The sequence below is a fragment of the Neopsephotus bourkii genome, unplaced genomic scaffold (assembly GCF_033783945.1).
Source record: "Neopsephotus bourkii isolate Nb327-2 ecotype Australia unplaced genomic scaffold, CSIRO-AGI_Nbou_v1 NB_1433, whole genome shotgun sequence".
NCBI classification, from domain to species: domain Eukaryota; kingdom Metazoa; phylum Chordata; class Aves; order Psittaciformes; family Psittacidae; genus Neopsephotus; species Neopsephotus bourkii.
The window spans coordinates 4386617-4409795 of record NW_026901910.1 but is presented as its reverse complement, the minus strand read 5'-3'; the positions used below and the strand labels follow the sequence as shown (position 1 = coordinate 4409795).

At 52.9% G+C, this 23179-nt stretch overlaps 1 protein-coding gene across 5 annotated transcripts in view; it reads right to left on the bottom strand.

The window, feature by feature from the left end:
• The window catches only part of NECTIN1 (nectin cell adhesion molecule 1), a 115758-nt gene that overhangs the window by 78273 nt on the left and 14306 nt on the right, over window positions 1–23179 (bottom strand). For 4 of the 5 annotated variants that reach the window (XR_009727723.1, XM_061368538.1, XM_061368541.1 and 1 more), the window contains exon 1: window positions 11862–12063. Coding sequence is in view for 4 of the 5 variants with exons in the window: in XM_061368538.1 (XP_061224522.1) it covers window positions 11862–11943 (82 nt within the window). In the remaining variant the exon portion in view is untranslated. Of the gene's footprint in view, window positions 1–11861; window positions 12064–23179 lie in introns of those variants that run through there. The other variant, XM_061368539.1, reaches the window with a different exon arrangement.

The following is a 23179-nucleotide window of genomic DNA, read 5'->3' as shown; positions in this document are numbered from 1 at the left end:
CAGCGAACCCACCAAGGACAGGGCACAGTGTGAACCCCTGTCACTTTGTCCTGCCTTTGAATTAAACCGGGTATGGATACCAGGGGACCATCACCTATTCCCATGATTTCAACCCACCCATCACACACCCAGAGCAGTAAGAAACTGGGTGCAGTGTTTGCACAGACAATGTGTGTGTCGATCTATGCAAAACAATTCCCTGTCGGGTAAGGAGCTGTTGGCTCCTGGCTGCTATGAAAAATGACAAAATAAAGGGGAGTCACCTTTCCCTGTGCTTTGCAAATGGGCTCCTGCCTGTATAAAGTAACGTCAGCAAGATCAGTTGTGCAAAGCACCCCGCGGACACAGGGCAATATGAGCAGAGAAGGAGAGGGACTGCTTTTGACAAGGAAAGGCACACAGAGGTGAAGCGAGCTGGCCAAGGATATTCCAGGGAGCTTGTGGCAAAGCCAGGAAATGATGCCAGCCCTTCTGAGCTCAGCCTGCCTTTGCCATCACCTCCAGGCCATTCTTTCCCTTTAAGTAAAAGCTGATTCACTCCTGGTAGAAGTCAGTGTGAGGCAGCAGATATTCCCACTTCCAGCGAGGAGCTGTAGGGTTCTCCACGGGCACGGCAGCGATCGGGATGTCAAGGATACAAAAGCATATATACACCTCAAAATAATTACTTCAGCCTTTCATTTCCAAAGTGAAAGGTCTCAGATCAATAGCAGCAAACCTGCAAATTGGAGTCCTCCCCTTAGCCACCGAAAGGGCACAGCTGAGACAGCATCTGCACCAGCAGCCTGCCCATAGCCTCTGCCAGCCTGCCTCAGCTCTGACCTTGAGGAGCTGCCTTGAGGTGCAAGAAGGGAAACTCCCCCTTCCTCCCTGCTACCCATGCAGCCCTGGCCTTTTGTTCCCCAGCAGGGAGATCACCGCTGCTTCACTTCACTTCACTTGGGTACCTTCTGTCTAGTGACTCTTGACAAGCTCCTCCCGCATGCACACCAAGAAGACCTGCTTCATCATCGCAGGTAGAAGTCCTAATGGGTTCACCTGCTTCATCATCGCAGGTAGAAGTCCTAACGGGTTCACCTGCTTCATCATCGCAGGTAGAAGACCTAATGGGTTCACCTGCTTCATCATCGCAGGTAGAAGTCCTAACGGGTTCACCTGCTTCATCATCGCAGGTAGAAGTCCTAATGGGTTCACCTGCTTCATCATCGCAGGTAGAAGACCTAACGGGTTCACCTGCTTCATCATCGCAGGTAGAAGTCCTAATGGGTTCAATGGGATTCTGCAGCACAGATTTTGAGGCAAACCCAGCCTTAGAGAGAGCTTAGCTACCAGGCAGGCTCTAGGATTTCAGATGGTGAGATGCAGTTTGCCTGTCCATGTGGTCCCTTATAAACAGGTCTTTCTTCTCTCCTGCCCCACTGCTGTACATGTGCTCGGCCCCATGCCCCAGGGACCTTTGAAAGCTGCATTGTAGGCTCTCCCCATACAACGTCTGGTTCAATACAGCCGTCAGGCTTTGGCCACATTACCCCTGCTAACTGGAATTACAATAGGCAGACTGCAGGTTTCACTCCATCTCTCTGCTGCTTGTCATAATGTAATCAAAATCCCTCTCGCTCTCTCTTTATCATGGAGCGTGACGGGAGTAGAGGCACTGGCAACCACGTGGCCTGCAGAGACTATGGATTCCTGCGGATCACACTGGGGCTGGGATGCTTTGCCATAGGGTGGAAAAAGAGACCCCCACTTGCCAAAACTCTACCAGGTTAATGGATAGGGACCTGGCTGGGCACAGCAGGGAGACAAAGATGGGGACTGAGGGGTGCTGGTGGAGCATGTTAGGAGGTGCAGAGACCAGAGGCAGGCACAGACTGATTGTAGAGCTGGACACCAGCTGGGTGTCTGGACAGGAACGGGCCAAAGCTTTGTGCTCACATAGGAAGCTGCCTACTTCCTGCTTAGCCCCAGCACAAGCAAAGCTGAGATAGCATCTAAAGGCTTCAGCTTGGTCAGGATCCCTGCCACGCCGGGTGCTGTGCACAACTCCCTGCCCCAGCAAGCTCTCCCATCCTCGCTGCTCCCCGCCTATTCGCAGCAGCTCTGCCAAGCAAGATGCCATTGCTCACACCAGCTCCGATGGCTGGGCCGATTTACAGAGCCAGGGTGATGCATAGCAGGCGATAGATAGCGCATCGGTGATCTGTTGACCATTATCACAAGGCAGGAACGCAGGGCTGAATTACCCAGGGGAAAGAAGGTCCAAGGACCGGCAGCCTGGACCCGCTCGGCTCCCCAGAAACCGGCCATAAACAAAACTTCCATAATGAGAGTGCTTGGGTGGAAATGCAGCCTCTGAGGATTCTCAGGGCTCGCACAAAGAAAGGAAATAACTCGTTGGAAGGTGCCAGGCTGCATGGGGCAGAGGGAGGCTCATTTTCCACATCACTCGATAGCAGCCGTTATGAATCTCACTGAAAGATGCACCTCCCCAGGCCAGCGCTATTTTTAAACTCCAGGAGAGATGGGGGGGAGCAAAACCACGTTTTAGTATTTACACCACAGGCGAAAAGGGTATTTAAAAACCAGGGTGCACTGTTCCTGCCGTGCCATGAAAGAAAGAAGGGGTTTTCTTTCTACAGCGGGATAGCTGGAAATACCAGCCTCAGAGCATCCATCGTTCTGGTGTAAGCTGGGAAACCAAACTCCCACAAGGACTGGGGGCAGACAGGGGATAAAGGTTTCTTCCCTGGCAAATTGCTAGTTCAGTCCCCAACTGAACCAGCAGCAAATGCAGATCAGCTCCTCTGAGTCCTGAGGGTGACTTCTGCACTGTCCCTGCTTCCTGGTGTCTGGGATAGCATCCCATAGGAGATGAGACAGCAGCACCCTCATGGGAACAGCAGTCTGGAGCCCGAGCTGGGATCCAGACACAGCAGGGATGGGACACCAGGGTACAGGATGTCAATGAAGGACATGGAGTTAGAGCCAGAGCAGAGCCCCATTTGGCGCTTTGCCTGCTGGAGCAGCATGTCCCAGCCATTCTGCATGGCAAGGGCACCTGAGCTTTGGGGCAGGGAAATCCATGCACCAGGCCAGTTTTCCTTCCTGATGCTCCATTGTCCCTGCAGCTGGTTCGTGCTTCCTTCCCTGTGCAGGGTGGGGAGTGGGGTGGGCTCTGGTTTTGGCAGTCACCTACTGAGGATCATTGACCATAGGCTGACTGATGCTGCCAGGGGAGGTGTAATGATGTGAGAGCTCTCAGCCTTGCTCTCTAAGGGGTCCTACAGGACCCAAAGATAAACCACCTTCCTCTACAACCACTGCAGCTTTCCTCCTGCTAAACTCAGTCCTGCTCCTAACTCCCTCCCAGATCCTCATGCACTGACAACATTCCTCCTTTTACAAGCTGTGCTCTGTGCAAGCCTCTCCCCCTCCCAAGCCTCCCACCCCTTACCAGGACTGCTGTTATCTTCCCAAAAGGATCCTATTCAGCTGGTATCAAAGGGATGCATGAGCACACCCATCAAGAATCAGAGCATCAAGCAAATCCCCAAACAAGCCGCCTCTAAAGATCAGAGCACACTGTAATCATTCCCTCTGCAAGGAGATCCCAATAAGTCCTCCCCCACTTTCCCTGGGTTCTTTCTGAACCCAAGCACATGAGACAGGTTTGCTAAGCTCAGCTGCAGCACTAGTAAAGGTCTCTTCACTCAACTTGCACACAGAGCTCCTGGCCTCCCTGCAAACCCTCTCCTCCATTTCAGCACACAGATGATGCTCAGAGGCTGCTCCATCCCTTGTGCCCTGCAGTCAGAAGGGCATTGCTGCTGCTCTGCATCTCACATCCTGGGTAAGAGGGGCTGCTGCAGATGCCACAAGCGATAGCAACAGGTCTCCTCTCCCTGCTTCCCTATAGGAGACAGCAGGAAAGCAAAGGGGAGCACTAGCAGCAGGGTGGGAATGCCTGCACAGGGCAAGCACCAGGACAGAAGTGGCTCTCTGGTACATACATGTTGATTCACGTGTTGGTGCGCATGAGCATCTTTCATAACCATGGCCTCAAAGAGAAAAGCAAGGAGCCTTTTCTAAAGCCTTTCGTAAGACACCATGTGCTTTACCAACATGACACAAGCACAGCACTTGGCTTTGACACTGTGACAATAGGTGTCCTGTAGGTGTGGATCCTGGGATGCCCCTTTCTTCAGCACCTACCACCAAGGTCTCATCCCCTTGGTACACATGAATGACATCATCCTCACAAGTGAATACACAGAGCTCCAGTGCATCCAGCTGTGGGGTGCAGTGCACAGACAGCAGCACTGCCTGCAGAGCCAAGAGGGGTCCTGTATCCCATGGAAACTGTGGCAGCTGATACAAATTACAGCATGGCAAGGATGCTGCTATGAAACACATCCCTGATCCTAATGACCATACATGGGCACAGTTTTGGTCCTCCTCTGCAGCCAGGAGATACCCCTTCCTGCGGCTCGGTCCCCAGCCACTGTGATAGTGCAGCTGATGAGGGAAGAGCATGAACAGGGCCAGTAATGAACAGCTCGTGTGGCTGTCTCCATTGTACATCACCAAATCACTACCTGCTACCCCTGCTCCAGCCCTTAACACTGCTTCTCAAATGGCTAAGTGACACAGGCAAGAGCAGCAAGGAAACACTGTGTGCTGCAGCCTCCCTAGAACAGGGGTGATCTTCCTCTTTGTGCTACTTCCAGCCCTTAAACTGACTTTGATTATCCATCCATTTCCTCTAGTTTTGGCACCCCCAGGCTAGGAAGGCCATCAGCACAACTGCTCTGGTGGGAATGGGACTCCGGGCTTGCCTACAAGGGGTCTCAGTGCTGATTATGAAGGACAAGAAAAGTCAAAAGAGTAAAGCCCATTAGATGCCTTTCCCTAAGAAAAAAGCAGCCATAGCTTGATGCAGCTTAGTTCTCCAGAGAAAACAGCACAGTCCTGACTGCAGGCTTTGTATGGATTTTAATGTGCTGCCAGCAATGAACACCCTTCTGCTCCCCCAGCATTCACATTGATGGGCAATAGCACTCATCAGTCTCTGGTGCAGTGGATGCAGGAAAGCTGAGGCTGTAGCACACTGGGACAGTCTTTTCTCTCTGGTCCCAGCTCAGTGGGAGGATGAAGAGGTGTTTGAAGGCAGCCGAAAGCTCCATCAGGGCCATGGGTTTGGGTGAAGGGTTAAGTTATGAATCCACACTGTGCTGATAACTCACACAGCCCCAGCGTGTAGGCTCAGCTTGTTCTTTTGCAAGGACGGGGCAAGGTTCATCATCCCTGGCTGCTCTCCTCTGCCCTGTGCCACAATGTCTCTCACAAGCCAGCATAACCATTGGGTATCAAGCTGCTCTACACAGAAACCTGAAGACAGTGACAGAAACCCTGACCTTTCTCCTCAAACTATCCAGCCCTCTGATTGTGCCTCCCAGTAAACCTTGTTCATCGTATTAAACTCTCCCCTAGGGTCTATGACTTCTGTCCATCACAGACCGTTTGTAACCCCTGGCTTTGCTAGGATGCTCAACACGGTAGCCTTTAATTGCAGACCTCTGCTTGAGTCCCACCAGCCTACTTTACAGAGCCCATAGACAGAACTCTGCCCTCAGACTGCTCCCTTGGGCTGTCCTTCCTAGAACAGTGAAAATGGTCAATGAAAGCCTTCTCCCCCTCAGTCCAGAGGGTACCAGAAATGAAACCCGGTTTTGCCACCTGTGGGATGCTCACTACCAAAAGCAGATACCTATAGGGGCAGGTGGAACCCAGTGTCCTCCCAAGCATCCCCATGATGCGGCTACAGACTCTCCACTGCAGCAGCCTGCTCTGATTCCGTGTCTGTAGCCTCACACAGAGAACAAGGCTGGTTTTGCTCTCAGGTGGCCACAGAGCGCTCTGCTCCAGCCCCCTCGTCTCCCACACAGATGGGCCTTTGTGCTGGGAACCGCTCTCGCCTGTCACCAGAGCAGAAACGCTGGATGCTAGCCACTGGCTGTGAGCTGCATGGACCCTCTGTCACTCCTGGCTATGCCACCGGATGCCTTCACCTAGCACGGGGAGAGGACTGGATCTTCCATGGGAAAGGGAAAAGAGACTCAATTCAGTCTGATTACGGGGTTTTCCCAGGTAGGGAGAACTGCTGAGAAGAGAGATGGAGGCAGAGTCCTCTTGACTAACCAGGCTTGGAGCACCTGCTGTCACATAGCCAGGTGGTCCATCTGGTACCTGCCGCTGCTTCAAGGCAGTGATGTGATTTGCAGGTCCTTCTGTAGCATCCCTGCATGGCTGGGAGCAGATGGAGGCACTTTGCTACTTCCTACAGTTAGAAAGGCAAACAGGCTGGGATGGGGGACGGAAACCCCCATCCCTGTGTTTTCTCTTTCAGGGGGGAGTCACACGGATCTTGTTGCTCCTTAAGCTCTCCCCACCTGTAGGTCAAATGAAGATGGAAAGCAGTGCTGCACACCAATCTCCAACTGGCTCGGAGAGGTTAGATGAATGGTGCTTAGAAAGTCTTTCCTCCTGCATCACACCAAATAATGTCAAAGGAGGATTATAAACCTCCTGCAGGGACAGCTTTATCTTGGTGGAATGAAGAAGACAGTTCATCAGGTTGGGTCAGTTCCTCCTATCCATCCCAAAGATGCCAAAGGGACAAGAGGCTGATGGCCAGATTCCCCCTATCCCCTGCTGCTGCAGACCTCTACCATACAGGCACAAGCAGCATCCCTAGCCTGGGACCCCCTGTCCTCCTGGGCTGGGCAAACAGCAAGGGCCTGAAGCTCACTCTCCCCCTCTCATGCCCAGTGGCTGCTGTTTGTCTGCTTTGGGATTGCTGCAGAGCCGAGAGTTGCCGCAGCTTTCGTGATGCCTGCTGCATCAGCCCCAGAGATGGGGAGAAACAGCGAATGGACAGCAAGGCGCTGAACCCCCCCTGCTTCCTTGGGTGCCCATGGGGACAGGGACACACAGAAATGACAGCATAGGGCATATAAGGTAACAGTGCTGCTAAGGGCAAATTTCACTTCCCGTTTCTATGTGTGATATAGATAGGGTTGTAAAAGCAGGACTTTAAACCTCGCACGGTGGCATGCTGGAAGGACACAGAGGTGCCTGTCTGGCTGCCACAGAGGGGAAACTGTCCTTCCTTCCATGGGTGATGCTTCTGCATTTGAGCAGATTGGGCAAGTTTCTCTTCTCTACGGAGCTGAGGGGTTCCCCTTGCAAACCAAGCTGGGAGGGTATGTGCCTATGTGCTGAAAGGGTGAAGTGCATCCACCCTGCCTGGACTAAACCTTTACTGGAGAAGTGATGAAAACTGTAAGGCCAGGAGAATAACTGCATCTCAACAGCAGGCAGGAGGAAAAGAGAAGTGCATCTCATGAGAGATGTCATTCCTTAGTTAAACAAATCTTCACCTGGAACAATAATCTGGGTTAGGGAACCCTCACTGCAGAGCTCTGAATTCTCTGCGCTGGGATGGCTGAGCTCTGGTAATTAACACAAGAGGTGTCTCAAATGCAGACTGGGTCCCAGCTCCAGTGGCTGGCGGCTCGAACTCACCCTGCATCAGAGCAGCCCTGATTTAATCTGACGTAGTTGAGAAAGCAAGAAGATCTCTAGGGGTTGCTCAGACGGGGGTACCTTTGTCCTTCCCTCATTTGTTTCTGCTTTTTGCACTGATATGCCTTGCTGATGGCCTGTTAAAAGGACGGAGCAAGAGCCATCATGACCTCGAGCAATGATGCTGCAAGATGCAAGCCTTTTCTTAGAGGATTGTGGCTGTTCTATCCGAGGTCGTACCAATGCATCCCTGCGGCATTCACCAGCACCGTATGATGGGCTATCCCTACCCTTAGCAGCGCTAGCAGAGGGCAAGGGGTGCCGGTGGAAACGCAGGCCTGGGAAGCAGGTCACGACAACCGGCTCTTCTGGTTTCCTTCGTGATTCAGCCGAGGTGTGAGCGGTGCCCAGAGCATCCTCCTGCTGCCTGCCTTTAAACTTAGCTTTGTGGCTGGTGCAGCTGCAGCCCAGAGGAGGGGTGATGCGAGGAGAGAGATGTGCCAGGCTCCACCAGCACCGGCATCTTGTCAGCCACCGGCTAATGTTGAGCATTTGCCTCACGCTAGAAGTGCTGCTGGATGTGGTAATGCCCCTGCTTCTCTCCATCTATTTGCAAATGGATCTGTGTGCACTGGCCTGGGAGCTCTTGCTTGATTAACGCTGCCGGTTCAGAGAGCAAATAGCATTAGCCACAGCCGTCCCCTGGCTCTGGCCATGGGGCAGACACTCTCCTGCTTGTGGGCTGAGCTGGCTCTCAATACACCCCGTCGCCTCACCCACACTGACACATACATGAGCTCATCAATTCGCACCAGGTTAGAACTCGGCGGGTTGGTTCCACTGCAACAAGCGAGGTTTAATGAGAAAACGCCAGCAGAAGGTGCACCCCTGCTTCCTGAAATAGCCCCATGCTGCTTCTGAGTTTTGGGAGGAGATAGGTGGGGGAAAGGAAAAATCACAACCAAGAACTTAAAGCAAAGGCTGGACACAACTCTGGCAGCTTTCTGGCTGCGTTAGGGCATTAAAGCAGCTCAAGAGTACAAGATGCACCAGATCCCGCAGTGACACACTGTGACTATTCCCAGCACTCCAGATTGCTGCCCTACCTCCCCAAAAAGGAGCCCCCCATACAGCTGCATCCAACTTTGACCCAAGGCCTCCAGGTCACTGGGGCTCAGCCAATGCTGCTTTCAAGCGCCGTGATGGAAAAACCCTGTGTCAAAGGCTCAGACACCTCTCCAGCTCTCCCCTGCTGGGGATCTCAAAGCACTTCATAAACTAAGACCCACAGGCCCCTCTCAGAGCCCAAGAGGTAGCCCAGTGACAGCAGACAGGAATTTGCCCGCAGACAGAGCAGAAAGCTTGGGAACAGAGGCTGAGGTCTGCAGATGCAGGACCAAGCACAAGATGAATGCCTCTTCTCTGCCTGGTTGCATCTCAAGCCATACCCAGTTTCATGGCGGGGATAAACAGACAGATTGCTAAGACTTGGAAAGCATAAATCCAACTGCAAGTGTTCCTAACCTCTAAAGATCTGCCTTGGATCTCACATCAGCATCCTGAAGCCTGAGTTGGTACCTGGTTAATGGTTCCAAGCGGATAGGCAGGCAGATCTGCGTGGAAGGCTGCAGGAGCACTGAACTGAATCCGTTCTGGACGATTGAGCTGATCACATTAAAGACAATTTGTAAAGCAGATTTTTATAAGGGGCTCCTTTACAGCTTTTACAGCAAGGAACTTTTATTTCCTTATCAGAAAAAAAAGCTAACATTGTCAGAAGGGGGAGGCGGCACACGTGGATGGGAACCAAATGAAATGGCATTGATCAGATGAGCATGAAAGGTATTCCAGAAAGCAGGTAGTGTCTCCTGCCTTCCTCTCATCCTTCTTGGCTGCTAGGTACCAAATCAGTTTCCAACAAAGTCCACAGCTACTGATTCAAAGCTTACATATGGCTTGTTATAAATATATATATGTGCGTGTGCAGATATATATATGTGTGTATATATATCCTCAGCTGCTTTGGGCCCAATGCATTGCAAACTTGAGGAACTACCTGCCTCAGTACGGCAGACCTGTGGTTTAGTAAGGACTGTCAGGCTGCCGTGGCTTTGTGCAGCAGCTAGCACAGCATTGTGCTGGTCCTTCCCTGCAGCTCTGGGATGCATCCACAGCACAACTCAGAGCACAAATGAACGGGTAAATATACATCATGGGCTCAGTCGTTCCTGCAAACGTGGAGCATCCACCACTAAACTGGTCCAGCCACGTCCCACCCGCACAGGCTGCAGGGTACCCGGTGAGCATGGATTGGGGTCGGGAAGGATTATCTTCCCGGAACATTGCAGAGCTGGCTGTACCCTTCGCTTGGCAAGGCACCACTAGATGCACCACTGGCTTATCCTGGCAGAGCTGTCAGCGGGACAGTGCAAGACAAACTACCAGGCTACTGCAGAGTGGCAGGAGATGAGTTTGCCTGACTGCTGGCAGCAAAGCCTTCAGAACAGCCAAAAATAGGATGGGGGGGGGGGGGGTAAAGCCTTTCTTGGCAGCACAAGGTGAGATGCCAAGCTGCGCCAGGGTCACTGTCTGCATGTATCCTTGGTGAAAGCTATTCCTAGAGGCACTGAGGGAGCATAAACCCCTTTTGGTTTACCCAGCACAGTCACTTTACTGCAGCAATAATGCCCTTCACAGGGGTTGTGGGGAGGGTTGCCTGCAGGAGGCTGCTTGGTGGAGGGATGAGAAGGAGGGAAGACCAGGTGAAGAATGGCATGGGAAGTTGTGAGACTCCTTGTGAGGAGCCAGGCACCTGCCTGGAAGCAGAGGAGTGCAGAGAGCCTGAGGCTGTCCCTGCCATCACCTCTTTCTGTAATGCACGGCAGATCTCTTTGTCCTAGGAATACAGAGGTATACCCAGACCTGTTTTCTCATCACTCAACCTTTTTCATCTCAGAGTCTCCCTGGTTTCACAACTGCCACCCCCTGCCATTTCACCTCTGTCCTCATCCATTTTAGCTGGACCATTGAGTCACTGTGCTCTGTTGATCTCCCATGTAATCACCTCTGTCTTTGCTAGCGCCAGAGACCCATGGGCCCTGGCACTGGCTCTGATGGTCGGTCCTTTGGCCCAGACCTTGTTAACTACAGCCACATCTCAGCCCCAGCCTGGCTGCTCCTCTAGAACGCTGCCCCAGCCCAACGAGCGGACGCAATCACCCTGCTTTCACTGCAGCCTCTCTCCAGCTGCAGATCCCACTCCTTCTGCAGGCACAGGCTGCCTCGCACCCCTGCAGAAGGCTGGGTACCGACCCACGGGGGGCACATGTGTCAGCCACCAGCACTCCAGACCCAGCCACCACGAGCTCAGCCCAACAAGGCAAACATCGGTCCTATTTGCATTTCCCAGCTCATTCACAAGCGCTGTAAACCCAGACTGAGGGTCCCCCTTCCACGTCTCCTACAGCCGATCCCGGAAAGCCCTCCAGGATGGCATTAACCCCCTCCGCACGGGAGCAGCAGAGTCGCCCGCAGGGCACTTTGCAAAGTGGGTCACTCTTCTACTTCAAAGAGGTGTGTGCAGGACTGAACAAACGGGGCAGGACCAAGCCCTGGGGTGGGGACACAGGGGCTGTTCTGCAACCGCCCGGGTGGGTCAAATGAGCCGGGGAGAGTCGATCCAAAACCCTTTGCCCACCTCCTCCTTCCCAGGGATGGGTCAGAACCAAAGGGATGGCTCGGGCACCACCGAGACACCCGAGTGCAAAAGCAGTGAAAGAAAGGTCTAAAACCCGGTAACAGCCCATCCCCTCCACAAAAGAGCCCGTGGGAAGCGTGTGTGTGCTGAGGGGCACGGGGGGTATCGGGGATGCTGGACAGCTAAACCCTTCCTTTCTCTCCTTCCGAAACATCTGTGCTCATTCCCCAGCCGGGTGGCTCCCTCTCCCTGGCTGCTATGCCTCGCTAGACGTTGCTCGATCCAAAAAGCAAACAAACGGCCTCAGCTCCCAGGGCTCCGGAGCCCACTGCCTGCAGCTGCTTCCAAAACAAACGATCGTGTTGTTCCCTTCCAAGCCAGCGATGGAACCGGCCCCGACTCCCTCCCGCTTTCACGCAGATGCTTCCACACCTGCTCCAGACCCGGGCGCGCACCCCCTAAAAAAGCCGATCCCACCCCTACCCGCACCCCGTTTCCCTCCCGACCACCACCACCGGCACCCCGCAGCGCCCCGGCAGAGCCCACCGCCTCCCGGGGGGACCGGCCGGCAGCGGCTCACCTGGTAGGAGCGCGGCCGCCAGGATGCAAACTCCGATAGTCCACCGAGATGCACGGCAACTTGTCTGCAGCCGTGAAGCCATGAGAGTTCCTTAGGAGAAATGGGCAGGGGTCGGTCTGGCAGCGCCGTTTGGGCCTCCCCCCCCCCCTTAAAAAACCCTTCCCGGACCCCGGTGATTGAAGTTCAGGTCTGCTTAAGGGGAATCAGGATCGGGAGGACAAAGAGGTGCTGCGCCCGGCGGGAGGACGGCGGCCGGAGGAGAGCTTCGCACATCCGCAGGGGCCCTGGGGCTCGGCGGGACGCGGGGCCCCTCTCCTCGGGCGCCGGGGCAGCGCGGTGCCTTCCTCCGGGAAGCGAGCACGGCCGCAGCGAGCCGGGAGGGCGGAAAAATGCGGTGGGGAGGAGGGGAGGGAGGAGGGGGGGGGAAAGAAGAATAAAAAAGGGAAGGAAAAAAGGAAAAGGAAGAGGAAGGGGGGCAGGAAAAACGGATCGAGAAGAGCGAGGGAGAGCCCTCCGCGGGCTGCAGCCGCCGCTCGCAGCGCGGCGGTCCCGTGGCTCCAGCGGCGGGGCTCGGCAGCCCCCGCCCGCTGCCTGCCCTCCGCTTCCCCGGGGTGCTCAAGCGGCGGCGGCGGTGGCGGCTGCGGGCCGGGTGCGGCGCTCCATGGCCGGGCGGTGGGCGCGGGGCCGGGCCGGCCGCGGGGCGGGGGATGCGGGGTGCCCGGGCTGCGAGGCACGGCCGGCGGCTCCGCTCGGCTCCACACGCACGCACGGTCCCGGGCGGCGTTGGAGGGGGGGGGAAGGCGGCGGCGGCGGCGGCGGCAGCGCTCGCCCTCTCCCGCGTGATGTCAGCGCTCAGCGGAAGGAGGGCGCAGCGTTAACCCTTAGCGAGCGGCAGCCGCCCCGCCACGGGGATGGCCGCTGGCCCCCTCGGCCTGCGGAGGGGTCGCGGGTACCTCGCCTCCCCTTCCTGCCTCTCCCCCTGCAGCCGCCTGCTGTTGGCAGCTGGCCTTTGTTCGCCGAGGGTCCGGCGGTACTTGCAGGCGGCAACCTGGGGGCCCGGGGCGCCGCTGTGTCGCGTTTCCTAAAGGTGCTCTGCACCCAGGGGTTGTGCACTCGAGGCTCGGAATCCGAATTCCCTTACGGATGGTGGAACGCCTGGGCCGCGCCTGCCGGCGGGGGTAGCATCATTGATCCGGCTTGCAAAAACGCCTTGCCTAAAACCGCGAGTGAAATAGACACAGCTATCGGGTAGCATCTAGATTCTTGCGCTCGTAAATGCTTCGGGTGCAGACCCGAAATAATACACGGTGTTTTCGTGGGGGCTACTGAAAGAAGGACCTTGTTCTGGACACGTTGTGTGTGCGCTGATAAGCGAGGGGATTCAGGATCAGCACAAGGGGCTAATGGCACTGGAGGAGGGAGGCACTGGTTTGCTGTGCTTTGTAACAGCCTTTATTATGTGGACACAGACACAGCCTTTGTGGATCTTTTGCTAAGGAGGTATTTAGTCTGCTAATGCCAGCTCCTGAGCTGCCCTGGCCTCCACAAGGATGCTGAACCCCAAACAAAGATGTGAACAACAATGACAACAACCAACAACAAAGTCATGTTGATTTCAAGCTCCATTAGAACAACACAGGAACAAATCAATGCCTGGCAAGCAGAAAAGGACAGAATCAGTGGGGAAGGATACCACACATAGTGAGAAAGGGAAGGGGGGGGCAGGCAGCAGCTATAAAAAGATATCTCTAAGGACCCCTTCAGCAGCCTCCTCCTTCTTTTAATTCCTTTAGAAGTTAATTCCTGTTGGAGAGAAGGATGGGCAGCTCTGTAACAAAGCGGATTAGCCAGATACAAGGTTTGTTCCAGAATAACAAAAGTTATTACGTAGTAATGAGGTTTAGTTAATAGATTCACTTTAAGGCCACTGGGATTCCTCTGGACATCCTGCTTATGGAGCGGATGCTGAGCTCGCCCTGATGGCTTCTGCCTCTTGTGTAAAGCTGCAAGGCCAGAGCTAGGAGCACCCTGTCCTTGTGGACAGATATGGAGAGCTCCTGGCATCCTCACAACAGGTTTTTCAGCGGTTGATTTTCCTGTCCTTGGAGGGTTTATCTATCTGGTTTCACCTTTAAACCATAAAATCTCATTATTCCTTTTCCCGACTCCATTAAAGAGATACCTCCAATGAGACATTACTCCCATGGGCAGGTCTCTCTAAGTTGCAAGCGAGCCCCCTACGTTGCACAATGTTCCAACTTCATTTTTCCCAGTGTTATACTCCCTTTTAGTGTGTCTCAACTGGCACCTGAGGTGCATGGGGCAAGCCAGACCTCAGCACTGCTGTTATAAGCTTTATGTGAATCCAGGCAAAGGCATCTTGGGTTGGGTACCCTCGCTTCACACCTTGAGGGCCAGCATCTAGAGGTTTTCCTGTGTGAAAGGGAAGAGGATAGCCAAAGCAGTGATTATGCAGTATGCCAGGCAGGTCTGTTCTCACCCTTGGCAACCCTTTGGTTCTGCTTGGCCGAGGGGAGCGGCGATGGTTTGGCAAACACTGGAATTCATCGAGTCATTGACTGTGATTGCTAGGAAGGGGAATGTTGTTCCTGGGGGCTTGGGGGTGACACAGAACAGGCATGGCCAAAGCAGGGAATTCCCTCTTGGTTTGTTGCATGCTCAAATCTGAAATCAATCACCGAAAGAAAAACTCGGGATTGATCATAGCTTAATCTAAGCAAGCTGACATTTGACTGCTGCATCTGGGGTACGATTAAGATTTCTCTTATGGCAAGATTTGATAGAGCGTTGGGCCTCAGGCTCCCAAATCACAGACCTCAAGCCTTTGAGACAGAAATGTAACTCCATTAGCAGCAGTAGAACATTAGCCCTGGTGCATCAGGCCTAACTGATTGAGCCAGAATGTATTATTTTCCCGATCCTGTGCAAAGCAAAACCCATCACATTTGGCACAGTTCTGGCTGTTAACTTCTAAGATTTATTACACAGTGCCATGGGGCCCCTGTTCTGCAGCTTTTTGTGAGTCCAAAATTTCCGTGAAGCCCAAAGGGACTTGTGCATGAGCAGGAAAGGCAGGACCAGAATACTTCAGTTTGGCAGGTTTTTGTCGTTTCTAGGGGAGGAAGAGCTTAATATGTAACATATTTAATTGCATCACACTGATTTTTTGGGTTTAGGGAGGTCTCTGTGTGCATGTCCTCTGATGAGGCTGCCTTCTGCTTTGCCGTATCAGCTGGTTTAGGCGATTGCTTTGTGCCTTGTCTCGCAGCAGGTTTCTAAAGCACATCCCAGCCAGAGATGTGATGGAGGAGCCCAATCTACTTTATATACCATAGCACCTGCAACAGTAGGGCAGGGTTTCAGAGGTTGCCCATCCTTTCCACTTAGTGTGGAGACACGTGAACCACTGTGATGCTCAGAAATCCCTTTCATGACTCTATAAACATATTACACTACGAATAAGAAACCAAGACAGACAAGAACCAACCTACCTGGTGCTTCAGACAGGGCAAACAGGGAAAATCATTCCTAATACTGTACAGCAGGGATATTTACCCACTTTTGATGTTTAGGGGTGGCAGAAGTCTCTTTTCAGATAGCGACAAGCCGTCAGAACAGAGATGCAAAAGTTACACCAGCCCCTTCCTCTTACACCCCTGTGAAATCTGTCTTAGGCACAGACACCAGAAACGGTGTAGTCGCTTGGCCAACGCTTACATAAGTTGTCATGCTAATACGGTTCTTGAAAATTGCCATTAAAGCATGAAACAACATTTGGCTGGGAGAAAAACAGGGCTTGCTTGTAGCTGAGCACTGTTCTGTCCGCCCAGCGTTTTGGCTGCTCAGCCAGCCCAAGTTTTCTGCTGATGCTGACATGTGAGGTAACGTCTCTGCAGCAACCTGCTGTACTAGGACATGTCGTGTGTCCCTCCCCGGTGGCTAACGTGGTTGAGCGCAGCCTTCTGGCAATGCGCAGGACACAGGATGGGTTTGGTAAGGGTTCATTCCTTTGGATGGGGTCTTTCCTGGCCAGCTGATTCACATCCTTTCGCCCGGGGGGCTGGGCTGGAATCTGGGCAAATGGCTCATCCAAATCTTTGGAAATGCAGCTCCTATCTGCTCGGGGATGAGCACAGCACATGCTCAGGAACAATGGGGCTGAGCTGATGGATTGCCCTCAGGGGACCACTTCGCTTCCATCCTGGGGGCTGCCGCGGAGGAGGAAATGTCACCCAGGAATTCCCCCACACTGGTGAACTCCCAGTTCCTCCCTGATAGCTGGGGCTGTGCCTCTGCTCCCCTTCTCCAGCCATGGCCACTCTCCAGTGGCTCCCTGCGCACACACTGCCTTGCAGAGCTCTGCGACTTGAGACTTGAATGGACATCTTATATAATTATATACAACGATTGTTACCAGAGGGGAGGAGGAAATGCTCTTGAAAACATTCCTCTATGGGGTTTTTCAGCTGTTTGTATTTGAGCAGGAGCCCCCAGCAGAGGCCTGTCGTTCTGAGCTGGGCGTGCAGTTGACACTTGTGTCTCCGCTGTGTACCTGGTGTGTATTTGCTGCAGCGCTGATTGCATTGAGTTCTGTGTTTATAAACAGTTTGAATCCGTGCAGGAGGCTGTGTTGAAGGGAGTGGTAAAGTCAGCATCGGTTTTATTTTTGCCTTTTCATCTGTAAACGCGCATGATGTGTCTGCAGCGCAGTCAACGATGAGGGATCAGAGGAGCAAAGGGCTTCCTGAGCTGATTCTTTGCTTGGCTTCACTTCTGAGCTCTCTGATACAGCCTCCTCCATGCTTACATGAACGCACATACGTATGCACACATAGACACTGTACAGACAGCAGACACTCCTTCAGATCTGAAAGCACTATCCTTTTGAAAGGCAATTCAGTGCTGATAGTCACTCCTGTCCTGCTGTTCTCTGCATAGGGCCAGCAGCTGGAGAGGATATTAAATCTGAACTGGTGAGAAAATTGCCTCCCAGTTAAGGGAAGCTGATTGTAAGGTACGGTTGTAAGCAGTCTGCAAACAGCAGTGGGGTTTTACTGGCCCCCTCTCTTGAAGGGTTTGTAATAGCCTTCCTGCAATGCTATCTGAGCGCCTTAACCCTCTCAATCCCCACAGCACCCCCTTGTGAGACAGGAATTAATCCATAATCCTCATTATACGTGGAGAAAAGAAGCCCGGGGAGATTAGGAATACCAGCCTTGCAGGAAGCAGTATGAATTCCGCTATGGGCTTTCAGTGGAAAGTGCCTCTAAGTGCAAAGCTGGTGGGCTTGGAAGGACCCGCGTTTGGAAATACCTAACAGAAAGAGGTCTGGGTGCCTCTCAATCCAAGCAGCAACAAACTGGGTGTGAATTTGGTCTGCAGTGCTCCTGCATGGGTAAGCAGCATCCATGTGTGGCTTGGTCCACTCTTCTCGGCTTTCTATGCCAAAGAGCACCTTCCACTCCAGCCATTGACGCTGAAGTTCCTGCTGGGAGATGGTTTTAGTTTGGAGCAGAGCTCAGCAGAGGAGGGGTGGAGGCTCCATCTGTTGATAGGCAGGGGAAAGGGTTCCGAACGGCTTGAGTGCTGCTGGGGCACCTCCCGCGTTCCAGCTGCAGGAGCAGGGTCAGTGCAAGCATCCCGCCGGAGCAGCAGGATGCGGCTGTGTCCATCCTGCTCGGCACAGGGACCACGGCCACGGCGAGGGGAGCCTGTCCGGAGGAGCAACGGCCCGAACCCCATGCAAAGGAACACGTTAGGATCCCCAGCGCCAGCCCCGGGCTCCGCCGCACCGAGCACAACGGCCGAGCACCACCTAGTGTCAGCAGGATCGGCTCCGTCGCGCAGGGCATCACCGGTACCGGTGGTCAAGGTTAGACAGAGCGTTCAGAGGTACGATGGCATAGAGGAAGAAAATAGGGGTGGAAATACGACGTGGTCCAGTGTGAGGCATCCTTGCCCATGGCAGGGGGTTAGAACTGGGTGATCTTAAAGTCCTTTCCAACCCAAGCCATTCTATGTGTTCCTGGCATTGCTAATGAGGAGCAGCAAGGGGAATTCTCCCTCTTCTCTTCACACTTGTCTCTCAGCTCCAACATCGGAACTGGTAACGCTCTCTGCCACTGACACAGCTCATTCAGAGCATGCACAAGCCTCAGAGGTTATCGTATCAGAAAATGGTATGCATTATTGAACAGTGTTGTAGCACTGCCTTCCTGAGTGCCTTGGCAGTGCCCATGCGTGGCAAGGAAGGCAGGACACAGAGTCCCAATACCCAGAATAGCCTTTTCTGTCTGAGGGGTTTAGGAGATGCTGTGCAGTCATCCATGAGGGATGGAGCCACAGAGCGGATTTCTTCCAAACTGGAAATTCACTGACACGTTCTGCTTTGGGTTTGAATCGGAATCAGAACCTGCTGTAAATTTACAAGTGGAAATAAGCCCTTTGCTTTCAGTAGCTGGACAAATACGCTCCTTTTCTTGCATAAGCTCTTCTGGAACCTGATCTCTGGATCAGAGGGCGAGAAGTCAAGAGGTTCGCAGGCCTGTCTCATTTTCAGGCTGTCAATAGCACCAGAGTGTAAATTTGATGCTTTGGTAGCAGAGCTGCTGCTGTGAACGGGGAGCAATGCCCCTGCAGACACCACAGTGAGTCTGGAGAGGGACATTGCCATCAGCAGAGCACTGATTCCACTGTCACCCCGCTGGAATCAACTCCCCCGTGTCAAGGTGCGACTCTGGAGCAACTCCAATGCAAATCTACAGCAAACCCAGACCAGACGTGGGAATTTCTGGTGTAAATCTGGACTGAGTTGAGCACAACCGATGGGGCAGCACGGCAGCCCGGTCTGTGCTGTTGTGGCTGGACATAGAAGGCAGCCCCAGCAGTTCCCAGGCAGATGTGAGCTCTGTTTAAACCCACATCCAGGTGGGGACACGTTTCTGCTGCATAAGCACCTTCCCCATCCAGTGCCGTCTGCTTGTGACGCACATCCAGCAAAGTCTGTCCTCTCTCCCCCCCGCTGCTCCCAGCCAGGCTGTTAATTTCTGGCTGTCACAAACGAGCTGTTCCTCTGTGAGCAGAGCCCTTTGCCCCTCTCCAGCAGGCGAGGCAGGCATCAGCCTTGTCAGCATCAGAATCAGCCACAGGAATCAACACATCCCGGTGATGCTGATTTATCGCCCTCTGGGTTGTCAGCATAAATACTTGATAGATACAGATATGAATAATACAGGCTGAGTTTACCTTGTCGGCATTAATGAATCTCCTGTTGGAGAGCAGGGGGAGGCCGTCGCCAGGCTGTGCATGCAGTGGAGGTCTCCTGCGCATGCTGCTCCACCATCCCAGGGCAGGTGAAGGGGTTTAATCCCTTTTGCAAACCTGGACTAATCCCCTTTGCAACCTGCTTTTGGAAATGCCAATGGGGCCTGGCTCTTGTCTACTGAGGGGATTTTTGCTGCAGTCTCAGGAGCTGGAGAGGGGAATTTGGAGGGACTCCAAGGGAAATGTTTCTGTCAGCCTGGAGTCGCTGCAGAGGGGCCAGCGGAATGATGCTGCTGTTCTCTCTCAGAGGACAAACCTCTCCTCATGGGCCAATTCCCTCCTCCTGTCCAACAGTGGGAGCAATTGTTCTCCCCCATCCATGAGCCTTTTTTCTGCAGGTGTTGGAGGGAGGAGGTCACCTTCCTTATGCTGAGCTCCTAGGAGATGGGACCTTTGTGGAGATGCTGGATATGGAGGCATTGCTCATCTCCCTGGGAGAGCTGGAGGAGCATTCGTCCTCATGGCTTCCACTCAACTAAGCCAAACAGCCACCCAGCTAGCCAAACAGCCAGGCTCTGCCTAATAATTCCTACTAGCTGATTGGTTGGGGGATGGAAAATACTAGGAAAAATACAGTAGATCTATGGTACTTTACAGCCTTCCCATGGGAATCCATGGGAATTCCTGGATTCCTCCTCAATGGGGAGACTTGGGGGAGTCAGGTTTGTTTGCCCTGCCTCCTAGTGTTTGGGGGTAACGTGGCTCTACTTCCAAACACTGTAAGACCTCACCATCCTGGGCACACAGTAAGAGTTGGAGGCTGACTTCATGAGTCATCCCTTTCCAAGGAGGGAGAAAGATGTCACATTACATTCTTGTTTGCAAAGTCTTCACATGTGTATCTTGAGCTCCCAGTGGAAGCTGTCTGCAGGGCTCAGTTTTCCATGCTTTTGGTGGAGCTTGGGTGAGGGTTCCGGGTTCCAAGCTGCCCTCTCATAGAGCAACAGCCAAAAGAGCATCTACATGGGGTTTCATGGTAGTGGAGTTCAGCATGTCTTTTCCATGGCAAGAAGACTTAAATCTTCCAGCAGCAGAAACAGGCTCCTGATATAGGAGTCTCTGTTAGTCTGTATTTCTGACACACATTTTCCCATGTAATATTCTGTTCAAGGCCAGGTAGGGCACAGTCGTGTCTATTTTGCCCTGATATAAGCAACTGGGACTAGAATTCATGCCTGTCTATAATACCAACACCTGCTAGTGTACCTGAGCATCCAAATCTGAGCCTGAGGCTTCATCATTTCATGCCTCAGTTTGCCACCAGACAGCAGGTCACAGCTAACAGGAGGGTTTGGAGGCCAAAAGCCCTTAGTGGCTGGAGCATGCTCATCCAGAGCTTAGGTAAATGCATAAATGGTTTCCATTTGGTGCATTATGGGAATATCTGGCCCTCTTTGAAGGTGATGTGTTGTGGGATGGATAATAGCAGGGACAAGCTGTTAAGAGCTTTCTGTCCTTCTGCGGGCATCAGGAGTTTCATCTTTTGAGATAACCTGAGAGGAGTAGGGCTATGGGCTCACCCCATTTGTCAACTGATTCTTCCTTTTTCCTTTAATGCCTTTAAATACTTTTACAGTGTCTGTTAATGAAACTTTGGTGACCCTGGGGCTCTTGAGGGAATCCATCTGCATCTAAGTGGTGGAAAATGAACTTGTTAATGGCTGGGGCCTGCTCAGTCAATATAGGAAATCGATTCTCAGTGATGAAGGGCTGTATGGGAAGGGGCTTGGCTAAGTGGCTTTATCTTGAGGATGAATAGGGATGGGTGGGTGGGCAGTGCAGAGCAATGACTGATGAAGAGGATCAGATGGTGGCTGGGAAAATGCCTCATTTTTACTGCTAACTGCAGGGAGTTAGGAGGGCTTGCCAAACTGAGGTACTTGTGCCTGAAGGACATGTGGAAAGCCTGTGTAAGATCTGATTGCAATCTCTCCACTTCTCTCTTCTGTGCTTGTACTCCACCTAGCACCACATGAGGTCTTCTTTCCTCTGTTCATTCCCAGTTTTCCTCTAGGAAAGAGAGGTGCTTCCCCAAAGCCATCCATCCCTGCTCCCATCAAACCTACTCTCCTCCTGTCACAAGTAATTCAGCATCGGGAGGGAGATTAGAACTCCTGGAAGAGCTCACACTATGGATAACAGAGGATAAAGGCTGGCACTACCAGCAAGCCATTGGAAAGCCATCCACCAGGTGTCTGGGTCCTCTGGGAAGTGCTTTGGAGTAGTTTGGATGTCTTCCCTGAATGCAACAGGAGTTATTTTGCCCTTTGCTAACCCTCTCCACTTCCAGCTCGTTCCTTTCCCCTATGGCCTTTCTGCACTGCAACACGGACACAGGTTCCCCTTGTACATGCGCAGGGGCTTGCAACTCCAAGGGTATTAGTAGTGGAGTTACACCATTGAGGGGATGGTGTAAAGGGCATTAGGGTGCCCTTTGCATATGAATGTGGGGAGGAGGATGACAAAGAGGTAAGGAGGGAACAGGAAGCATATTTTTCTGCATTTGGGGATGCTGTGTGTGCTGTACACACCATCTGTGCACTGGTGAAACTGGGTTGGGTCTTTTAAGAGCACTGATCCACCTTTTCATCTCTCAAACAGGGCAAAACATGTACCACAGAGCTGGGAATAGGCCTCAGACAGAGTAAATTGGTCATGTTCTGCTGGTATCCACAGGGTGATGCTGATTTTCATTGCAGAGGTGGATGGCCCAGTGAGATCACAACAGCAGGGCTGACTGTGCTTTCAGTCAGGGTCCCTTTACACCCCCCTCCCCTGCTTTGGGGGGGTTCACCCTGGTTTAGAGCAGCTCAACCTTCAGGGAGTGTATGGAAAAGGCAAGCTTGGAAATGGGAGGAAAACCTTTATGGCTCTAAAGCAGCTTTGGGCATCTGCAAACTGCTTTGAGATCTGCAGCAGCCAGTTGCCAAAGAGGAGCCATTTAATTATGATGTGATTGGTGCGATGCCCTTCAATGAGTCGCACATCCCGTGGGTCAGATCCTCGGCTGCTAAAAGCTGGGAGAACCAAACTGATTTATGTCCACTGAAGATCAGCTGCAGCGAGCCCACGTTATGCCATTTGATGAAGTCTTCTCTCTCTCTTCTCTCTCCATTTGCCTTCAGTCACTAAAATCTGCTTCATTAACAAACTCTCCCTAATCACTGCTCCTGAGCAGTGGAGCACTTTGCCCAGTGGGGCTCTGCATGAAGCTTCTGCCCAAGGATAGTTAAAGCAAATGTAATGCACACTTTAATGACTTTGCTTCTCCGTAGCCAGTTGTTGGAGATATGGAGCAGTGATTCTGCACCGCTCGCTGTGCTGGGAGTCTCTCATGGGTGGCTGGATGGTAGCTGTGAATCTGTTCACCTCCTGCACGATGAAACGTTTTCCTTCTCTAAACAGTCTGGTTTGAATCACAGCCTTTTAGCTAAGGGCATCCTTCTGTGGAGTCAGAAAGTAAAGGCTAGGAGGATGCTGGAGGTGATGCTCCAGGTTTTAGGCATGTTATGGAAAGAGGGTAGGGGTCTTTAAGGTTTTTTTTCTGGCAGGATTTGGCTGGAGATTTTGGGGAAAATGAAAGAAGAGGTTTCAGGAAATACACTTTCCTGATCTGGAAGTGATTAGATTTTGTCTAAGCCACGAGGGAGGGAAAGATGGGTATTGAAAAGAGCATGATCCGTCTATGTGCTCGACAGTAGCTGCCAATCCTCTCGGCCCCACGTGCTCGCAGCCCCGCTCTGTCAGCACGGCTGATGGAGACCCACACCCAGCCCCACAAAGCAACGTGAAGAGTATAATTTAAGCTGTTCTATTCCTATCCTGGCATGGATCCATTTGTCGGAGACGTAAGAGTCTCCCCCACACAAGCCATGGCAGCAGCGTGTTTGCTGCGGGGAGCCACGCACTGCGCGGCGGTGCTGGGGAAGCGGTGAGGAGCAGCCCAGCCAGCATTATCCTGTGGGCGGCTTGTT